This window comes from Lachancea lanzarotensis, scaffold LALA0S01, assembly GCF_000938715.1.
Source record: "Lachancea lanzarotensis genome assembly LALA0, scaffold LALA0S01, whole genome shotgun sequence".
Classification (NCBI taxonomy): Eukaryota; Fungi; Ascomycota; class Saccharomycetes; order Saccharomycetales; family Saccharomycetaceae; genus Lachancea; species Lachancea lanzarotensis.
In genome coordinates, this window is record NW_019212879.1 from 590,985 (window position 1) to 611,723 (window position 20,739).

The 20,739-nt window shown below is 44.4% G+C and overlaps 7 protein-coding genes across 7 annotated transcripts; 5 read left to right on the forward strand and 2 right to left on the reverse strand.

The window, feature by feature from the left end:
• Positions 1-1,502: 1,502 nt before the first annotated feature.
• On the forward strand, positions 1,503-4,592 carry LALA0_S01e06216g (LALA0S01e06216g1_1; the record flags this gene model as incomplete). The annotated part of the gene is made up of 1 exon (XM_022774383.1): positions 1,503-4,592. The coding sequence occupies one exon, from the start codon at positions 1,503-1,505 to the stop codon at positions 4,590-4,592; it is 3,090 nt and encodes a 1,029-aa protein (XP_022626486.1).
• A 475-nt stretch (positions 4,593-5,067) lies between these two features.
• Positions 5,068-6,996, reverse strand: CDC27 (LALA0S01e06238g1_1; the record flags this gene model as incomplete). Its single annotated transcript, XM_022774384.1, has 1 exon — positions 5,068-6,996. One exon carries the CDS (start codon positions 6,994-6,996, stop codon positions 5,068-5,070), a length of 1,929 nt encoding a protein of 642 aa, XP_022626487.1.
• A 1,173-nt stretch (positions 6,997-8,169) lies between these two features.
• Positions 8,170-10,254, forward strand: TMN3 (LALA0S01e06260g1_1; the record flags this gene model as incomplete). The annotated part of the gene is made up of 1 exon (XM_022774385.1): positions 8,170-10,254. One exon carries the CDS (start codon positions 8,170-8,172, stop codon positions 10,252-10,254), a length of 2,085 nt encoding a protein of 694 aa, XP_022626488.1.
• Positions 10,255-10,373: 119 nt separating this feature from the next.
• On the reverse strand, positions 10,374-10,937 carry LSM4 (LALA0S01e06282g1_1; the record flags this gene model as incomplete). The annotated part of the gene is made up of 1 exon (XM_022774386.1): positions 10,374-10,937. One exon carries the CDS (start codon positions 10,935-10,937, stop codon positions 10,374-10,376), a length of 564 nt encoding a protein of 187 aa, XP_022626489.1.
• Positions 10,938-12,478: 1,541 nt separating this feature from the next.
• Positions 12,479-15,199, forward strand: SWI4 (LALA0S01e06304g1_1; the record flags this gene model as incomplete). Its single annotated transcript, XM_022774389.1, has 1 exon — positions 12,479-15,199. The coding sequence occupies one exon, from the start codon at positions 12,479-12,481 to the stop codon at positions 15,197-15,199; it is 2,721 nt and encodes a 906-aa protein (XP_022626490.1).
• Positions 15,200-15,667: 468 nt separating this feature from the next.
• On the forward strand, positions 15,668-19,003 carry KAP123 (LALA0S01e06326g1_1; the record flags this gene model as incomplete). The annotated part of the gene is made up of 1 exon (XM_022774390.1): positions 15,668-19,003. The coding sequence occupies one exon, from the start codon at positions 15,668-15,670 to the stop codon at positions 19,001-19,003; it is 3,336 nt and encodes a 1,111-aa protein (XP_022626491.1).
• A 253-nt stretch (positions 19,004-19,256) lies between these two features.
• On the forward strand, positions 19,257-20,645 carry ALG3 (LALA0S01e06348g1_1; the record flags this gene model as incomplete). Its single annotated transcript, XM_022774391.1, has 1 exon — positions 19,257-20,645. One exon carries the CDS (start codon positions 19,257-19,259, stop codon positions 20,643-20,645), a length of 1,389 nt encoding a protein of 462 aa, XP_022626492.1.
• Between the last annotated feature and the right edge of the window lie 94 nt (positions 20,646-20,739).

The following is a 20,739-nucleotide window of genomic DNA, read 5'->3' on the forward strand; positions in this document are numbered from 1 at the left end:
AGAGAGAGAGAGAGAGAGAGAGAGAACCGTCGTGAGCTTTGGTGTCTTGTCGTCGTGATCAAATTATACGGAAACATAGGCGTCACAGAGACGATGGGTTCATGAAATAGACATTTATCTGACCCTCAGACGCTCTCCACTGACTCTTGTATTCTTTTCTTTGCTACATACCGCGGTAACCTCCTATTTTTGTAGGTCAAATATACGAATTACTCATGTCTATCATTGGACGGTGTGTCAAGATCTGAAGGAAACATTTGGTGTAGGTGTGAGCTAACATCGTAAGACTGATAAGACCCATAATGGTCTGCTCAGCAACACTGGAATATCCAAAGTCACATGACCTTTGCTGGTGCGGAAACCTTCTTGCAGCGGTATGTAGGTTATTTCTCGTTCTTTCTTCCATCAAGCTGGCTCAGTGACACCAAATCAATGCAGTTTGGAGCTTTCAAAACTTTCTCGAGTTTTGGAACATACCACGAATGAGGGATGATTACGTAACAGGTGTCAGATGTCGAACTGGACCAAAGTGATAAAAAAGATGCGAATCCACTATGCTGAGCAACAAGTTGTGTCTGGTCTGTCTTGCAAGTAGTACTGTGGTAAAAACAACATGGTTCCAACTCACAGAATACAAAGAGGTCTATGCAAATTCATAACGAAACTGATTCAAAAATCGCACCTGCAGATTGGGAAGTATTTTTATGTTCACATACGACAAATCTAACATTCCAATTGCTCAAAAAGTGCTAATATATCAACCACAATAGTTCTATCAGTAGAAAAAAGTTCGACTCTTGATTTCTCATCGCTTTTAATAGATTCAAACGCCGAAATCTTACAGTATCCAAATGCACTATTTCATCTTTGTTACTATACTCAAGAGATCTAAAAGAACTTTGCATTGCTCAAACCTATACCTGAGAAAGCCTCAACAAAACGTTTATTCTGACCTCAGCCAGATTTTTCAAAATGGAGAATGTCAGCGCATAGGTGACAGAGATGTTGTTTTCAAGAAGTTGGATTCGGGTAAATGTGTTATGATTATCTCCAGCCATCATCAAAGGGGTCATTGCAATATTTTGATGTCAACCCAACCCGCATGGGGATCCAAACAAATTCAACTCTATCGTTGTCGTTGTCGATATACCATTTTTGATATGTCACGTGATCCTCTTTTTGTCTTCAATAATTTGGCAGTGAAACGTCTTTTTCGTCCATTTAAAATGCATTTCGATTTCAGTTCCTGAATTTACACGACCCCTTAGATATAACGGCTCTAACGCTATCTGCTCTATCGCTGTGTTATCTCATCGAACAAAAACCGTCACAGACCCGAATCACTATTCACGAACGAATTTAAACTAGAATTACCATCTGACATATATTCCATCAACCTCATCTACCTGTACAACAACATACGATAACCGAGCATAACTAGCTCTCTGACCATCAAAGCTGCGTTCAAGACCATATCAAACGGTGCCCTAAAGACGCGCAAAATGAATGGTGCTAGCAACCAGAATGGTAGAGCGAAAATCAACCTTTCAAAACTACAAACAAGTCTTGAGAATGAACCGAAACCGTTAGAGATTGACAATAGCATGTCTTCTCAGCAGCCTGGAAAACTGTTCATCACGATCACCGAGTACCAGAAACGCATGGAGGACGAACTAGACATGAAACCAGGCGACAAAATCGAAGTGATCACAAATGATGAAGAGTACAATGATGGATGGTATTACGGTCGTAATTTAAGAACACGGGAAGAAGGGTTATATCCCAAAGTATTTACGCAAGAGATATCGACACCATCGCTTGTAAGAGCGAAATCTGCTCGTCGTGTGGCCAGTCCACATGCAAATGGAAGTCTGACGGATCTGTCGACAATGTCCAACGAGGGATCAGTTAGTGAACTGCCCACGCCACAACCGCTTGAGACGGCAGCACCTGTAAAACTAAGTCTAGACCGCACAGCATCCGTGAAAGTGACCATGAATGATATCGACAGGGCTCTAGAAGCGTTTCGCGGTGAGTCTCTTTCGTCTTCATCGGGAAATTTACATTCTGGTGGTAAAGATGAAGCACGCAATAATCAAGCCGACACTACCGCAAATTCATTTGCTACCGACACTGATACGGATCTCTCTAGGCAGCAAATCCTGAGAAGTTCAAACTCGGTACAATCACTAACAAACGACACCTCGTTTGGTTCTACTTCGATCAACGGTATTGACCCTAAGGATCTTGCCCCAATCAATGCACAGAACTGGTCTCCCGAACAAGTAACCGCGTATTTCATAGCGTCGGGCTTTGATATTGAGTCGTCGAGTAGATTTCAGCAACACAAGATATCGGGTCCAATCCTATTGGAATTGGAACTGGCTCATTTGAAGGAGCTTGATATCAGTTCGTTTGGTATACGGTTCGAAATCTTCAAAGAGATCGAAGCTATAAAGGATGTTATCAGTACGCATGGACCGACAAGATTAACAAGTCAATTGATGCCTGCCGCTTCTGTCAATCAGAGATCGTACATGGGACACACTCGCAAAGCCTCTCAGTCTCTGGACGATATCCCTTCTAAATCGCCCATTGTAGCTCCCTCCGCAAGCCGCAGTCGCGTGAGCAGCAGACACCGTCCGTATTCATTGGCACTCAATGGTCGCGAATCGAACGCTGATGCGGCAGACTCCATTATTGCTGCTTTGAATGCCCAAGAAGACGGCACTAACATCTCTAAACCCGCTCAACCCCAAATTGACGACACCAACTTTCTTTCCCCTCGCAGGGCTCCTAAACCGCCTTCATATCCAAGTCCAGTCCAGCCGGTCAGATCACCTACCGGGCAACATTTCACACCCAGCCCTTCTAACTTGGAATTTCCACAAAGTTTGCGCAATGGTCCTCCTACAATATTCGAGCGTGCACCATACATGGAAAGTCGTTCAAATAATAATTCTGAAGTGCAAACGCCCAAATTTCAGTTCCCCAGGGCTGCGCCTCCCCAGCTGGGATTAGAGAGCCCTAATGATGGAAATCAAGAAGATAAAAGAGGCAATGGGGTTGCAGCGGTTGAAAACTATGTGGGGAATAGAAGCTCTGTCATTTACTCGGGTCAACATGTGCATAGGCCAACGAAATCGGGCGGTTCGTTCGTTGAACTATTTAATAGGATTTCAACAATGTCCCCTGGCACTGCTAGAGGTGCACAAAGTGATGTAGAGGGTCTGAACATCGAACACAGTCAGTTACAGAGGCCAACTTCGAGCATATATGAGCGCTCAAGAGTTGCATCACCAAGTCACATCAAACACCCTTCGCAAGCCACCGCTGAGATCAAGAAACATAGACGGAACTCGTCCATTCTGTCATTCTTTTCCAATAAAGGTGATGATAACGGTAAAAGCTCTCCAACAAAGAAAACTAGATCAAGACAGGCTTCCTTTTCACACAGTAGAAAAAGCTCTGCCGTAGGATATAATGCGGGGAGATCGTTTTCACCTGAAAAAGGATCGCGGTCACCGTCAAAGAGGCACTCAATTGTTGTATCTCCAATTGCTGGTCCTGTTTCACCAGTCAATGAGTCTGTTGCTGATGATGAGAAACGTAGATCTGTCAGCGCAAAAGAAACAAACGGGACGCCCGGACCAAGAGATTCAGATTTATTTTTCGATGCCAAGGAGGAATTACAAGAAGAACAGAAGAACAAGAGATCCGTGAGCGAAGCTGTTAAATCCAAACCTAGTCGCACTAAGACAAGCAAGAATGTTTTGAGTAAAATGAAAACCTCTGCATTCGTCGAGGGTATTCGGACGATCAGCGTCATGGAAGCAATGACACAGTCAGACTGTTCTGGCTGGATGAGCAAAAAAGGCTCAGGTGCGATGGGAGTATGGAGAAACCGTTTTTTCACTCTTCACGGGACAAGATTGTCCTACTTTGCGAGCACTACCGACACTAGGGAGAGAGGTCTAATCGATATTACTGCACACCGAGTGGTGCCGGCCAAAGAAGATGATAAACTTGTTGCCCTTTACGCTGCTAGCACAGGGAAAGGGCGCTACTGTTTCAAGCTTTTACCACCCCAACCAGGGTCTAAAAAGGGCTTGACATTCACGCAGCCCCGTGTCCATTATTTCGCCGTCGACACCAAAGAGGAGATGAGAGCTTGGATGGCAGCCCTAATAAAGGCCACTATCGACATTGATACCAGTGTCCCTATCATCAGCTCCTGTGCAACTCCAACCGTTTCTTTAAATAAAGCTCAAGAAATGTTATCACAAGCGCGGGAAGAATCTCGACAACGGGAAGAGCAAAGATTCTTAAATGAAGAGGATGAGGACCAGCTACTGTGGGAACAACAACAGCAGAGAGCTGATTCAAGCTTCCCGGATAGTTCAAAAGGTACCCCAACACCCAACTCATCCGTGCAGATGAATTCTAATAATGGTTCCGGATTCCACAGCCCCTTTCTCTTGGCTTCGGGAGTATTGTCTCCTGGAACACCTCAAAACAACGGTCGCTTTCAGGATCAACCCAACAGCGACTACTTTTTGCTCGGCTCGAACTATACAAGCAACAAAATTTAAAATTGCGGAAGACCCAACTTCCTCATCGTGTTGTTCTTCGCAAGTTGTAATACTATCTATCAAAGTAATGCTTTTTCGCTAAAATAGCTAACTACTGTAATGCTATCCAGAGTATCTCCGATTTTACTTACGGCAACATAGCTGATAATCTTGATAGTTTACCGATGCTCATTTAAACCTTCCTGAGAGCTCTTTCGGAAGGTTCTTTATCAACTCGCTACTGTTCAACATCAAGCTTTGTTTCGTGTACGTGGATTGTCTAATGAAGCGCTCAAAGAAGCTATCGTGCGCTGAAAGAGCTCGGTGGCCTGGACTGGAAAGGTCCTACAAAAGTCTGTGTGTAAGCACTTAAGCCACTTATGTGTTGAAACGATACAAATCTCATTACTGAGGCTATCATATTCACCAACTGGTCGAAAATCGATAAAAATGTCCATCGAAAAGGTTTATAGATCGTATGATTACAGTACCAGTTTTAGTCCATTAAGTGGCACTTTTCCAATGCATTCTGAATGAGCTGGCTACCCTTGGGATCTAAGTTCATTGCAATGGTCAATTCCTTGACCGCATCTTGCTTTCTGCCCATTATTTGATAGAGTTGTCCGAGCAGAAAGTGAATGGTCGCCTCATCCGGTGCAATCGTGACCAATCGCTCGAAATTTTCAAGTGCAAGATTGTATTTTCCCATTGAAAGAAGCAGCTGGGCTCTCTTGAAAAGCGCAAGCGACGACGTGGGTTGTAGTTCGCATGCCAAATCATAGTATTGAAGAGCTTTTTCACGATGAGACAACTTTTCAAGTGCGACTCCACAGCAACAGATCAAAATGACGTTAACGGGATTTATGCTCCTTGCTCGTTCAAAATGTAAAAAGCATTCTTCGTATTGTCCAAGCTTTAAGCAACACATACCTAGACCATAGTAAGCGTTGTAATGATTGGGGTTGGAAGCCAGCGCTTTACGATAGCAATTCATTGCAGTATCGAAAGCGTCATTGCTTGAGTATTCATGTCCTTGTAAAGTGTATGCATACGTGAAGTGCGGATCAATTTGCGTACTTCGTTGAAAAGCCTTTGTAGACTCTTCATGATCCTTTTGAAGTGAAAAAAGATTTCCTATACAACACCATGTTTGTGGTGCTGTGCGACTGACTTCTAAAAGCTCATGGCACAAGTAAGATAATCCGGTTGAATCGTTAAGATGCCACAAGAGGGTCGAGTATACCTCCATATCTGAGACTCTGAATGGTTGCAATTCTCGTAAGGACGAGAAGTATTTCTTGGACATCTCGTAATTCACTAACTCGAAATGCAACTTGCCTAAAAGTGCAAGGACCCATGGCATGCCCGCTAGGATATGCCGCGGAAGTTCTTCGTTCAGTATCCTTACAGCTTTATAGCAATCGAATCTTGAGGCTGCCTTGTATGACTTGGCCAGTGCGTATAATTGGGCTTCTAGTTCCGATGCGAACTCTAATGTACGAGTATTACCAGAATTTGCGACATTGTTTACCCTTGTTGTCGCTGGGCCGCGTTCCGGCGTGACAGATTTCTCATGAAGAGCGGATTTGAAAGGCGGTGTTGCTAGGAGACGTGATTTCGGGAGTGAAGAATGGGGGGTCGTGGCGCCAGCGCCATTTGTTGATTTCAACATTGTGTTTGTGTGAGCTCCACCGATTCTTTGCTTTGGGTTGGATAGCGGAAGATGTGGGAGTGTAGTTCTCTTTTTGGGATCAAACCCAGGAATTTTGAAAGGTGTATGGGGTTTTGCGATTACTCCGCTTCGTTTTCTGGCGGGAACCTGAGAATTCAAGTTTTTGGGCACAGCTGAAGATGTTTTAAACAATTGGCCGACTTTAACTGAAGTCCCCATGTCACACAACGCGATGAATGACTCCCACAAGTATGGATCAAGCTCCAAGGCACGCGAATGAGCCACACTGCTTTCTTTGAGTTTCCCCATTTTGCTATATAGATGGCCCAAAACTGAATGAATGGTTGCCTCGTCTGGTGCTCCATAGTAGGCTTCTGTGTTTTGGAAAGCAGAAATATCCAGTAGCAGCTCCAAACTCCGTGCTGCCTCGTCCCATGCTTGTCTCTCCAACCTCAACGCACTGCGGGCCAGCACATATGCACACAGTAGATTTTCTGCCCTATAAGGTCTCACCACCGCTTGAGCGCTCTTAAAGTCGCCTTTGAAATACAGAACCAGTCCGTACAGATATGCAGCACCGATAAGTTCCCTTTCTGCACCTTCCAGCTTCTGTACTTCGGCGCACAACAGTTCTGCCAAGAACTCTGCCGATGCCAAGTTGTTGTGTTCGATACAACGCTCCACCATGGCTTTCAACCGCTCGCAATTGCCATCCAGCGCCCTAACCAGACCGCCCGAGCCCACGCGAAACATAACCACAATGCTTTTGAAGCGGATAGACACAGTAGTGGCACTGAAATAGGTGTTTTCGTCTGGTAGACTTGCATCTCATCGCCTGTAGGTTGAATTTCCACAAACTGTATTGCAGCAATGTCATCTTATACGTCTGTGTCGCTGATCCAAGTGACAGTTTAGTCTGAAGTGATCTACCATCCACCAAGCAAATTCAACATATTCAGATTGAATAATCAACCGGGTTATGAGTCTAGTACATTTTCGAGCAGGATTGCAGTTGGTTGTAGAGCTGAATTCTCAGGTTTTCAAAATTATTTTTGATTTCAGCGGGACCGTAATCCGAGGGTTGGAAAACTTGCTCCCCCGAAAAATATATGCAACAGTTCTCACAGAATTACAATAGCCATCAAATCCTTGCAGCGATCAAATTGTTTTTGTTCTTAAAAACTGACATATGTGGTGTCGTCGCTCCATCGGAAATAGCGTTCTGAACGGGTCCCTTCTTTGTTATTACATACAAATAAAAATATAAATATACCAATATTATTATGTCTAAGTTAAGAATTCATTCTCGAGAGCTGGAAAGTTGAAGATCTTCGTCTTCGAGCGAGCTTAGGACTGAGGTACGTTTAAGTAAGATCGAGAAATATTCACAGCGATAGGAAGAAAGTGAGAAAGTCTCGTTGTAGAAAAATAGCTTTCTTTAGCGTCTTTTTTCAGCCGTTTTTCATCGAATAACGGGTCCTAGCGGAACCATAGTATATTTTAGGGTGCTGCGTAACCCAAATTGTGGGGGGTATCAGAAACCTTCCGTGTTTAGTTCGCTGGAATCATTGAGAGGTTTTTGTCTTGACTTTCCATCAATACGTCTTTCTTCGAGCAGAATTAAAGAAGACAGCATAGCATAGCAGACCCTAGCGTCGAGTGCAAATCTCCGGGGAGAACAACAGAAAAAAAAAAAATTTCGAAAAATCGCTAGCCGAGAACCTTGCCGCTCGCTTTTAAAGGTTTTGTTTGAGACACACCTTGAATCGTCTCCGTTTGGTTTCTTTACGTTTTTTTCGTTTCGTGCGTTTTCAATTCTGACATACATTCAACACTGTCGTGTAAACCGGTACCTACACTAATTTACCAACCAATTCTGCATCATTTCTTTCGACCCAGGACCTATATTTTCATATTTTCCCTGTCATGAGAAGCAAAACCAGAAGCATAATAGCGACGATCTTCGTACTGCTGACACTGTGGACATTCCGCAAGTATTTTTTTTCAGACGTCGGCCGAAGAAATCTTCGACAAGACAGCGCAAAGCCAGGATGGATAAAGCCTCGCTATTACAAGAAAAACGATGCTGTCGAGATTTTGGTCAATAAGATCGAATCGGACCATTCAAGCGTTCCATACGGATACCACGACCTACCCTTCGTGTGTCCACCATCGGAGGGCAAGAAACCTTTGCATTTATCTCTCAATGAGATCATAAGTGGTGACCGCAAGTGGGAGAGTGACTATAACCTGCGCTTCGGCGTTGATGTAGAATGCGAACGACTGTGTGATCGCAAAACGCAGCCAGACGCTCTGAAAAAGGCAGACGCTCTTATTCGCAAGGGTTACAATGCTCAGTGGCTTATAGACAGTGACATGCCCGCGGCAACAACTTTTATTCAAGCCCGTAGTGGGAAAAAATTCTATTCTGAGGGCTTTCCCATAGGCACGCTTGACCCCAACACGGACAAAACTTACCTGCATAACCATGTCATGCTAGTGATACGATTCCACAGTGCAGACATTAATAAACATACCATCGTCGGCTTTGAAGTATATCCTAAATCCACCTCGGACCATCATTGCCCAGGCAGCTCCAAAGACTATTCTCATTACGAAATAAAACCCGACGAAACTGAAGTGACCTTCATACCGTTCACATATTCAGTTTACTGGCGTGAAGAGTTCCATAATGATTGGTCTCGTCGCTGGACTTTTTTCATGGCACTTGATAAGTCTAATACATTCAAATGGCTTTCTTTGGCCAATAGCATTATTGTTTTAACCGTAATGACCTCTATTGTTGCATTCGCTATTGCGAAAATTCGTGGCAACCGATCCATCCGTTCGGTAGCCTCCTCATGGACATCGCATCCTGCACATTTCCTGTCTCTTTTGAACTTGTCTACCGCCATGGGCGTTCAATTCCTGCTCTCTTTTTTCGGCGCACTTGTTATTTCGTGCTCTTTGAGTAAATTGCACGACATTATCAATGGGGTGGTGTTCTCTGCTTTAATTTTTTTCATAATGGGCGCGTACGCTTCCTCCTTTTTAGGCACATTATTGGCTCCAGAAGCTCGAGCAACGCTCAGTGTCTCGGTGTTATGTGGTTGTGCTTTGCCCGGTATGACTTTAATTGTATTGATCATTCTTAACAGTATCGTTTGGGCGAAGGAAGGCACAGACCACATCCCGTTCGAGAGTATTGTGGTAATAGCGACATGCTACTTTGTGATCTGTGGCCCTATTTCAATCTGTGGTGGCCTCACTGCGAGAAAGATGAGGACAGGTGCACGCAAGGTCTCTGACATTTCTTCTTCTCTAAATTTTCTTCTAGCGATGAACTATGAGAGTAAAGAAACGGATAAGAGTTTAATACTTAAGCCCGTTCCCAAAATATTATCAAATCCTGTACTATTTCAGTTGATATGTGGGGCACCACCATTCCTTATAATCTGGTTTGAAGTTTCCACTGTCTACAATTCTGTGTGGTCAAAAACAACCGATTTTGTCTCCCTGTATGGCGTCCTTCTCGCGAATATTGCTACATTTTGCATAACGATCATCGAAGTGTCGCTGGTGGCCTGTTATCTCCTAATTTTCTATGGTCAAACTGGTGATTCTAGCAGCTCCAGACGCATACAAAATGGCGGTGTCAAAAACAACAAGCAGACATTTATCAGCATACTGAAACAACGTCCATCTGCAGCAGGCCTAATGAAACTCGTTAAAATGGCAATCCACTTCACTGCTACTCAACTAGAATTATTGTGTTCGAGCTGGAGGTGGAAATGTTTTCTTGCCGGTAGTAGTGTGGCTTGGTACCTTGAACTCTTCTCGCTGTACTATCTGGTTTTCGTGCTGCGCCTGAGAGACTTCTCATCCGTATTGTTGTTCATGTGTTACACCGGTCTATTCAATTTCATGTGTTGGTGTGCTTTTGGCGCGTTGGGATACCTGTCATGTTTGTGGCTTCTGAATTACATTTCTGGTCTACGCAAAGCTCGCTGAAATGCCTTAAGTGCATTTCAATTGGAACAGTTCAAATTTAATCGTACGCACCAATCGGTGATGAGGCTATATTACACAATTAATAAATAATTCCATATAAGAATTACTTCGCATCATTTTTAGATAGTTTGCCCTCCCAAATTCAGTGGTTGTTGGGAAGAAGATGTTTGGTGGTGCTTGACGAAACCTCCCATGGCGCTTGAATGATTACTTGGAGTTAAACGATCTTCGTTCGTTCTGTTATTGTAGTTGTTGCTTTGACCATTGTTGAATCGACGGCCACCACTGCTGTTGTTGTTGTTATTTCCATGGTGGAAGTCACGACTGTCACCGCGTCTGGAATTGTTGCCTGAATTGAATCTCTTTTCACCGTCTTTTCTGCCACCTTGTCTCCTTCTGAAGTCCTTGCCCTGACTGTGGCCTTGAGATTGCTGCTGAGCGCTGTTCTGCTTGACCTTCTCGATCAAGTCGTCTTGGAGTTTGATGTATTTGACGAAACTGCCTCTAACGTATATTTCTGGCAGTTTAACGGACTCGTTGGTCGATGTGTGTGTAACTTTCGACAAAGTCAAGTTCATCCAATTGTCGACATTCACCAGCTGGCCTGTGATGGTCTCACCATTTTTCAGTTCTATAACCATTTGCTGACCTTTGGCATTTGTTAGCAAATACAAGGGAAGCATGATAGCGAGTCAGTGTCTACTATTGTCAACCGTGATAGTGGTTGAGTCTTGATGGAGTTGAACGTTATGGGCATAAATTGAGATGTAAGTTGACATGTAATTTCTATATCACTTTGTACGCATATCCAAAACTGACAACTGAAAGATGGGAACAATTTAAGGTTCGCAAGGACCATCGAACTAATTGGATAACTATGTGTAGACTACTTGTAAGATATTGGCCGGTTTTTACGCTTTTATGGAGATTTTCCTCGAGCTGTTTTTTTTTTTTTGAAGTTCATCTCTTGGTTTTTGGACAGAATAAATCGTTGAACATGCGGTCGTTGTTTTGCGAATCGTTTTTGGAAAGTTGGTGATGTTATTGAGACGTCTTTGATGGTAGAACCGTGTCTTAAAAGGTATTACTTGACGACAATTCGACTCTGGTCACTCTATACATATCTGTCATCGCGACGGGACTCGTTAATAAATGAGACCAGCAGAGAACGAAGTTGAGTGTGGTGTGTGCAAGTAGGTTTTGTACAAAATAGCGAAGATTCTTACTTCGTCTACTGAGGTGTTGCTTCAAGAAACGGAGGATACAGCGGTGTTAGCCTGTCATTTCCGCGGTTGATGCTGACCAGGAGATAAAACGGTTTTTTGAAAAATATGGCTTTGCCTTCCGAATGATTATAGATTGTTGACTATGTATGATGACCATATCAATACACTTGAATGTAGAAACATATCAATGTATACTTGTATGGAGGTATACCTATATGGAGGTATACCCATATGAAGATATATATATATATATATTTATCTGTCATCTGTCATCTGTCACGTGTCACGGCATTTAGCCTTCCAAATATCTGCAAAAAGCCACATGTAAGCTCCAATTATGTCCCTCCGTCTACCATTTCTTCTGCACCAAGCAGCGTCAAGTCATTTATACTCGTCAAACAACAAGAACTCCAGCTCATCCATCTGCAGGTCTCGTGACCGGCGACAGCCGACCTTCAAAGTGATTAGTTCTCAAATCTTTGCTCTAAGATACACCAGTCCGAAGCACAAACCACTCTTTACAGATGCTACTCAACTAAAACTCTCACAATACCTCAAATCCCTGCCGAACGAAACCCCTTCCGACCCCAAATCGTATTAATCCGCCAAACTCGAAAGCCGTCAAATCAGAAACCTAAAAATCACTGAAAATGCCACCTAGACTCAACACAATATTTACTACCATTCTAAACCACTTCCCCTTGTCACTATCAACAGCCGTCCACCTTGTTGTAGTTTCAGTACTTGTCGTCTCCGGTCACTGTGTACGCGCATGTCTCGCCCGTAAATTCATGCGTTTTACGCGTTCCGTAATCTTGCCATTTTCAGCATATTAAGATTCGAAAACCAGAACAACGAACCGAACCGCACGCAACCTTTGCAACTTGACGTTAAAGGCTGAAAGCGCGATAGGACTTGGATAATCCCCTGAATTCGGTGGTGTTTTTGATTTAAGGACTCCTTGGAGCGGTATTGCTGGATTTGCTGCAGTTCCAACGATGCAAAATGGATCAATATTGACGGAGAACGATCCTCTTATGAATATCGACGCAAGACTGACAAGAACGTCAGAACAAGAAGACACAATGCCAAGAATTGAGATAGCAACGTATGCCGGCGTAGACGTGTACGAATGCTACTGTAGGGGGTTCGAATCGCGCATTGTAATGCGTAGATGTCTCGATAATTGGGTTAACATCACACAAGTGTTCAAGATCGCGTCATTTTCCAAGACACAGAGGACCAAAATCCTGGAAAAGGAATCCAACATGGTTAAGCACGAAAAAATTCAGGGTGGGTACGGACGGTTCCAGGGAACTTGGATTCCACTGGAAAGTGCGATTTATTTAGTGGAAAAATACAACGTCAACGATGTGGTGGTATCCACGATTTTGCATTTCCAATTGGACCCATCGGATCCGCCAATTCGACGCTCCAAGAATTCTGTGATGAAAAAACAGTCTCCTGGCTCCAAAATTCATTCTCCTTCGAGTTACAACAAAACCCCCAAGAAAAGTGCACCCCCCATGATCAAAAAACATAGTAAAAAAAGGCTAAGCACGTCAATGGGTCATGTAGCGCACAATGCAGCCGCGGTGAAGAAAACGTCCCAGATTCATCCCAGTCCCTTGCAGAACTTGGCTTTTCAAACACCACAGCACCAGCAGCACGTCTCAATGCAGCATAATAACTCTACCGTGATTGCACCCGACCATCAAACTCCCATGCATCCATCTTCCTATGAAGCAACTCAAAAACCCTTACAGTTTTACCCCTACCCACAACACCAACCTGCGTTTTTGACATTCGATTCCAATCATCCCCATCAGCAGCTACCTCCTAAGCGGACCAAGAAGGCCAACAAAGTTCCACCGCCTAACCAATTCCAAGCCCAGCATAGTTTCAGAGTTATCAAACAACAATTCATGGATCGCAAGAACTATGAGACCGGAAAATCCATACCCCATGCAATGGTGACAATTCATCCGCAGCCAGCAGCTCACAAGAACTCCCACTCTAATGGATCTAATGGCTCGAACGGTTCATCTATCGAATGCTTTTCAGCGCGAGAAGAACCATCGCCCATCTCTTCCAGGTCGGCTTCCCCTAAGCTGAGAAACCAGCCGGAGGCTGTTATCAAGAACGAAATGGGCAATAAGCACGTCAGCGCTGAAGAGTATAAAGAGCTTTTACTGCAAGTTTTGTCATCAGATTACTCCTCGAGTGGCTCAGATTCCATTATGCTTCCCGAAGAACTCTACAATTGTCCTCAAGATCTCGATATCAACTTTACCATCGATGATCAAGGACACAGCACATTACATTGGGCGGCAGCCATGGCAAACGTGCCATTGCTTAAACTTGTATTAAGTCTGTCTGCTGATATCTCATTATGCAACGACCGTGGATTTAACACTATTACCAAGGCATGTTTTTACAACAATTGCTACAAAGCGGGCGTTTTCCCTAAAGTTCTAGAGCTTCTCAAGCCTTGCATTATAACACCAGACGTGAATGGTAGGACTCCGCTGCATTATTTGGTGGAATTAAGCGTGAACAAATCTAAGGACCCAGCGGTCGTTAACTACTATCTGGATACATTGCTGGATGTTTTGGGTCAGGAAGATGTGGCCTTGCTTCGAATGTGTCTATATCATCAGGACAGCGCGGGAAATACGGTGCTCCACCTTGCAGCTCTGAATCTCAATTTGGAACTGTGCAACAAGCTATGCTATCTCGGTGGCTCCATGTCGATTTTGAATTTGGAACATGAAACGGCAACTTCACTTTTGGCCCGGTTCAATCTGGTACCACCAACCTCACAGGAGTTGGAAGATTCTATTGCCGACATGGTCAAAGGAGTTGAAGACCGGAGGCCAACGCAAATGAGGCTCAGCACGCCGGTAATGACAAGAAAGAGAAATGGCAGCTTTGCGCAGATCGACGATAACACCATCAACATGACGCATGATTTGACATCCTTTTCTAGCATTCCCAACTCAGTTGTCAATGCCTCGAAGGTCAAGAGTCCGCATCGCAACACAGTCATTTCCGAGCCCCTTTCGGTCTCTTCAACTGTGAACAAAGTGACCAAACCCGTACGTTCTGTACCTTTGGTGCGTCCCGGGCAGGCCCGTTCAACGCAAGCGCTAGCAAAACAGTTGTCGAATTTGAGTGCTTCGTTCACAACCTCTGTGGACGACGAAATAAGTGCCCTAGAGCTCGAGAAAGAAAAAGTGGCAGGTCGCGTCGATAGCATCCAACACAATGTCACGAACAACACAAATCTCATAAACGATCTACTGCAGGGCCTACCGAGTCCCGACGCACTTCATGCAGATGTTGAGAAGCAAGCTAACCAAGTACGCGTCCATATGGCCCACTTGACAAACTCGATTGAAAAATCGCAAGCATTGGCCCTCGCCACATGTGTACACGAGGAAGAGTCCGCCGTGGGATCGAACTTGAACTCTCCATTGAAGGAGGGCAACATCAGTTCGCCTGTTCGTGTCATAGGACACCATCTCCTACGACTAGGCTTGAAGCTCACCTTACTCCAACACAAGCGTAAGCACACCATCGAAAGAATATCAAGAGGAAAATCCGAGGCGTACTCTTCTGTCAAGATTAAGAAATATCGAAAGTTGATTGGCACCACAGTGGATGACATCGACTCCAAATTGGACGACATAGAAAAAGATCTAAGTGCCACTGCTTAGAAAATTTGCATAAGGAAACGCATAGTTGGGAACGTTTCAGAACTAGCTGTTTTGTTTGTGGGCTCATCAAAATTCCACGTTCACAGATCTCATCTCATCTCATCTCATCTCATCGCCTTTCATGTGCAAACATATCTCTACACGAAATTGTTTGTTGTCGCATCGGAGCGTTCAAAAAAATTTTTAGTCTGCGATGAGCTGAATATTGAGATGCGATGAGCATCAACTTTTGAACTGTTCTGACGATCTCGACAGAAAAATCAACGAAGTCAACGGGGAAACACGATTAGTTTACTTTGAGGTAACTCTATTGTTGATTTTGGAAACCATTGCAGTCGCAAGATTAAAAGACCAGTAAGAAATCGTTTGGTGGCTTTCCTTCTTCGCAGCTCACCGTGACCTCGGACATTGACATTGTAGCAGCCTGAAAAGCACTACGTTTTCTTCTTTTCACATTTTCTACCCACCATGGACCAGCAGTTTGTGTCGCAAATGGAGCAGTTGCTGAGCGCTGTGATCCAGCCGAACTCTGCTTCGCTCAAGGAGGCTACCAAGACTTTGCAGACGCAGTTCTACACGCAGCCCACTGCTTTACCAGCATTGCTAAGCATCTTGCAAAATGGCTCGAACGACGGCTTGAAGCAACTTGCCGGTGTCGAAGCCAGAAAACTTGTTGCTACACAGTGGAGCGCTCTAGACGACAGCATCCGTGGCGAAATCAAGAGCTCTTTGTTGAACAGTGCTTTCTCCGAGCCAAAGGAGATTGTGCGTCATGCCAACGCTCGTGTTATTGCAGCTATCGGAAATGAAGAGCTAGATGAGAAAAAGTGGCCCGAATTGGTACCCAGTCTCATCCAAGCCGCCTCCGGCAGCGACAGCAAAGTCAGCGAAACAGCTGTTTTCATCTTGCTGTCTTTGCTTGATAACATGAACCCAGAGTTGAATCTGTACATTGGAGACCTGCTAACTCTTTTCGCCCATACCATCGGCGAGTCTTCAACTTTAGAGACTAGATCTTTATCTGCTCAAGCTTTGAACCAGGTATCGAATTTGATAGAGGAAGAGGGACAGATAAATCCAGAGTATGCCACTAAATTCGCTGCTTTGATCCCTGCTGTGGTTGGCGTCTTAGAGGCCACTATCAAGGCCGAGGACACGAGCAACACTAAGCTGATCTTCAACTGTCTGAACGACTTTTTGTTACTCGACTCTCAGTTGACCGGTAACAGCGTCACCGACCTCATCAAGTTGTCCTTGCAGATAGCAGTTAACAAGAATGTTGAGGAAGAAGTCAGAGTCTTCGCCGTCCAGTTCGCCACTTCTGCGCTTTCATTCAGAAAGTCAAAGATTATACAGGCCAAGCTAGGTCAGGAGATAACGATGGCAGCCCTCAGAGTCGCTTCCGAAGATATCGATGTTGACGATGAATTGAACAATGAGGACGAAGCTGGCGAAAATGAAGAGAACACTCCAAGTCTAACTGCTGTCAGACTTTTGGCTTTCGCTTCCTCTGAACTGCCACCTTCTCAGGTTGCTGTGCCAATCGTGGAGCATTTGCCTGCTATGTTGCAATCCTCGAATCCATTCGAGAGAAGAGCAATTTTGCTGGCAATTTCCGTGGCAGTTACAGGTTCTCCTGACTACATTCTTTCTCAGCTTGAGAAAATCATTCCTGCGACCATCACTGGTTTAAAGGATGATCATCCTGTCGTTCAATTAGCTGCTTTGAAATGTATTTCTCAATTGACCACAGATCTACAAGATGAAGTTGCCAAATTCCACGAAGAATATCTACCTCTTATCATGGGAACCATCGACTCTGCTAAGAATGTCGTCATTTACAAATATGCAACGGTCGCCTTGGATGGTCTTTTGGAATTCACCGCTTATGAAGCCATCTCCAAGTATCTGGAACCACTGATGAACAAGCTTTTCCATATGCTTGACACCAACACTTCTTCCAAGTTGAGAGCCGCTATCGTGTCTGCTATTGGTTCAACCGCCTTTGCTGCCGGATCTGCCTTTTTACCATTTTTCAAGACCTCTGTTCAATACCTGCAGCAGTTTATCGAAAACTCCGGCCAAATTGAAGGTATGTCCGATGATGACATTGAACTCAGAGCTTTGACCTTCGAGAACATCTCCACCATGGGTAGAGCTGTAAGATCGGAAGCGTTCCATGAATTTGCTGAACCTTTGTTGAACTCCGCATACGAGGCAATCAAAACCGACTCTGCAAGACTAAGAGAATCGGGCTACGCCTTCATTGCTAACATGGCCAAGGTTTACGGTAAGGACTTTGCACCATTTTTGACCACCATTCTTCCAGAAATTTTTAAGACCCTAGAGCAGCAAGAGTACCAGTTTAACATAGATGAGGATGCTGATGATTTGGCTGAACTTGAGGCAGATGATCTGCAGCAGAAGTTCACCGTTAACACCGGTATTTCTTACGAGAAAGAAGTTGCTGCTGCTGCTCTATCAGAGCTTGCCGCTGCTACCAAAGAAAACTTTTTGGAGTATGTCGAACAGTCCCTCAAGGTTTTGAATGAGCAGGTCGAAGAATCCTACGGTCTTAGAGAGACTGCTCTTCATACAATTTGGAATATCGCTAAAGCCCTTCTTCAAACTGTCAACGTAAAAGAAGAAGAATATCCTGTCGGGGTCCCATCTGGTTCTTATGTGGACAGCAACATTCTTGCTGTCGTTCAAAGCATTAGAGCTACTTCTTTGGACAATTTGACCGAAGAATTCGAAACATCAATGGTAATTACAATCTTGGAAGATTTCGCTGAAATGATAAGAAAATTTGGCGCCATTGTTGTGATTGACAACGGTGACTCTTCTTCTTTAGAAAGATTGTGCGTTGAGGTCATGTCAGTTCTAAAGGGTAGTCATGCTTGTCAAACCATTGACTACGAGGAGGATGTGCCAAAGGACGAAGACATCGATGCATCTGAAACTGAAGCTGCTCTCTTGGATTGCGCTTTGGAAGTTTTGGTGAGCTTGTCTTACGCATTGGGTGGCGACTTCCCCAAGGTTTTCGAAAGCTTCAAGCCAGTCGTCTTGAACTTGTTCCAATCCAAGTCTAAGAACAAGAGGTCAGCTGCTGTTGGTGCAGTTTCGGAGATTGCCGAAGGTTTGAAAGACGCCAACCCTTTCGTGCAAGACATGCTTGAGGCTTTGGTCGTTAGATTGACCTCGGACAAGTACCTCGAAGTCAGAGGAAATGCTGCTTACGGTGTTGGTTTGCTCTGCAAGTATGCTCCTTTCGACGTTTCAGCAATTTACCCACCAGTCTTGAGAGCCATGTACGAGTTGCTGAGTACCGCAGATCAGAAGGCTCTCGCTGCAGAAGACGACGAAGCTACTAGAGAGATTGTTGACAGGGCTTTTGCCAACGCTACCGGCTGTGTTGCCCGCATGACCCTCAAAAATGAGTCCCTGGTTCCTCTCGAGCACACCCTGCCTGCACTACTCAACCACTTGCCATTGAACACCGGCTACGAAGAGTATGACCCTATCTTTGAGCTCATCATGAGCCTCTACCAATCCAACAACAACTTGATCGTTAACGAAACGCCCAAGGTCTTGGATTTCTTCGAAGCTGTTTTTACTAAAGAAGCTGAGAGAGTTAGACTAGAACAAGAGTCTACACTGGGCAGAGAGGAGAACATGGACAGAATGAAGCAATTCCAGTCTTCTGAAGCACAAACAAAGGTTGTTGACCTTCTCAAATATCTCAACACCACTTACAACGGCGCCGTTACTCAAAGACCTGTTCTAGCTCAAGTGATCGCCTAATGAACATTTATTCATCCGGACTTTTATTGTAAACTAACCTATCGAATTTGGTATCTATCATATACTAACTAACCATTACATTAACCTTATTCCCTGATTTTCAAGTGATTTTGTTGTCTATAAGATCGTTCCGTTTAAAAGTTCATTCATATAAGAATTCATCTAGCTTGACTTGATTTCAGTCAAAGAAGCGCTGTAAAGTCCTACAACGTAGCTGCTTACTACACTCAATTGAGGGGCAATCTGTTGAAGAATGGTACGTGCTTCAAACAGAGAGGCCTCAGATAAGCAGGCCAATGGAAATAGGGTACATGACCAGACACAGAAGACAGCTGAAGAACCGTCCGTCAACGTCTACAAAGATCTCAAAGATGCTGCAGCTTATCTTATTTTCAATCCTGAAGCCAACCACATAGTCATGCCTCTGCTGCTCGTCTTGGAGGCGGTTGCATTAAAGTTTATCTTGACTAACGTACAGTACACTGAGATTGATTATGAAGCGTACATGGAGCAAATTTGGACTATCAAAGATGGCGAAACAAACTATAAACTCATCGAAGGTGGCACTGGGCCTCTTGTTTATCCGGCGGGCCACGTTTGGATTTACCAAGTCATGGAAAGAATAACCTCTGGGTTGGACGATTTGAGGGCTGGGCAAGTCACTTTCAGCATCTTGTACATCGTCACGTTGATGCTTCAAATGGTGTGCTACGTTCTATTGCAATTGCCACCTTGGTGCGTTGCCCTAGCATCCTTGTCGAAGCGTTTGCACTCGATCTACGTTTTAAGATTATTCAACGATTGTTTCACTACCTTCTTCATGGTTCTTACAATTTTAAGTCTGCTCATTTCGGCTCGTCTGCAGCGCAAGATTTTTTGCCTGGTCGCCAGTGTGACCTACGGTGTAGCAGTGAGCATCAAGATGAATGCCCTGTTGTTTTTCCCCGGAATTTTTTTGTCCATTTTTCAACTCACTGAGGGACGCCTAGCCTTCACACTGGGCTGTCTAGTCATTTCGAGTTCATGGCAATTCTACGTGGCTCGTCCGTTTGTGGTTGATTATGCACATGAGTATTGGTCCACCGCATTCGATTTTGGACGTCAGTTTATGCACAAATGGAGCGTGAACTGGCAATTTGTTGACGAGGATGTCTTCAATGATCTCTGGTTTCACCGCACGCTGCTGATCAGTCATCTGGCCATCTTGACTCTTTTTGTCGTTACCAAATTTTGTTCAGGAATTTCTGAAATACGAACTTCGCTGAAAGCTTTAAGGCATCCATTCACACCTGTTTTGCGGTCATTCTCTACTACCAAGCCATTAGACGTTGGATACGTATGTTTAGTGACCAATTTCGCAGGTGTGCTTTTTGCCAGGTCCCTTCACTACCAGTTTTTGTCGTGGTATCACTGGACTTTACCGATCCTATTACACTGGTCCCGTCTACCGATGGGTATTGCGCTGGTATGGTATCTAGTGCACGAATGGTGCTGGAATAGCTACCCACCGAACTCTAGTGCCAGTTTGACGTTGTTCACTCTGAACAGCATTCTCCTTATTGCCGTGTATGTGAGGACAGGAAAAGTAAGATCCAGCTCAAAGAGCGCCGCTGATAATCTTCCCGCATCGAAAGAAGATTGAATTTGTCTCCAGCGGTAGCAGAAGATGGCACAAGAGTTGACCATGGCTTCTGCAATAGAAAAATTGCAGGGTAGAAACGTTTGGGCGATGTGGT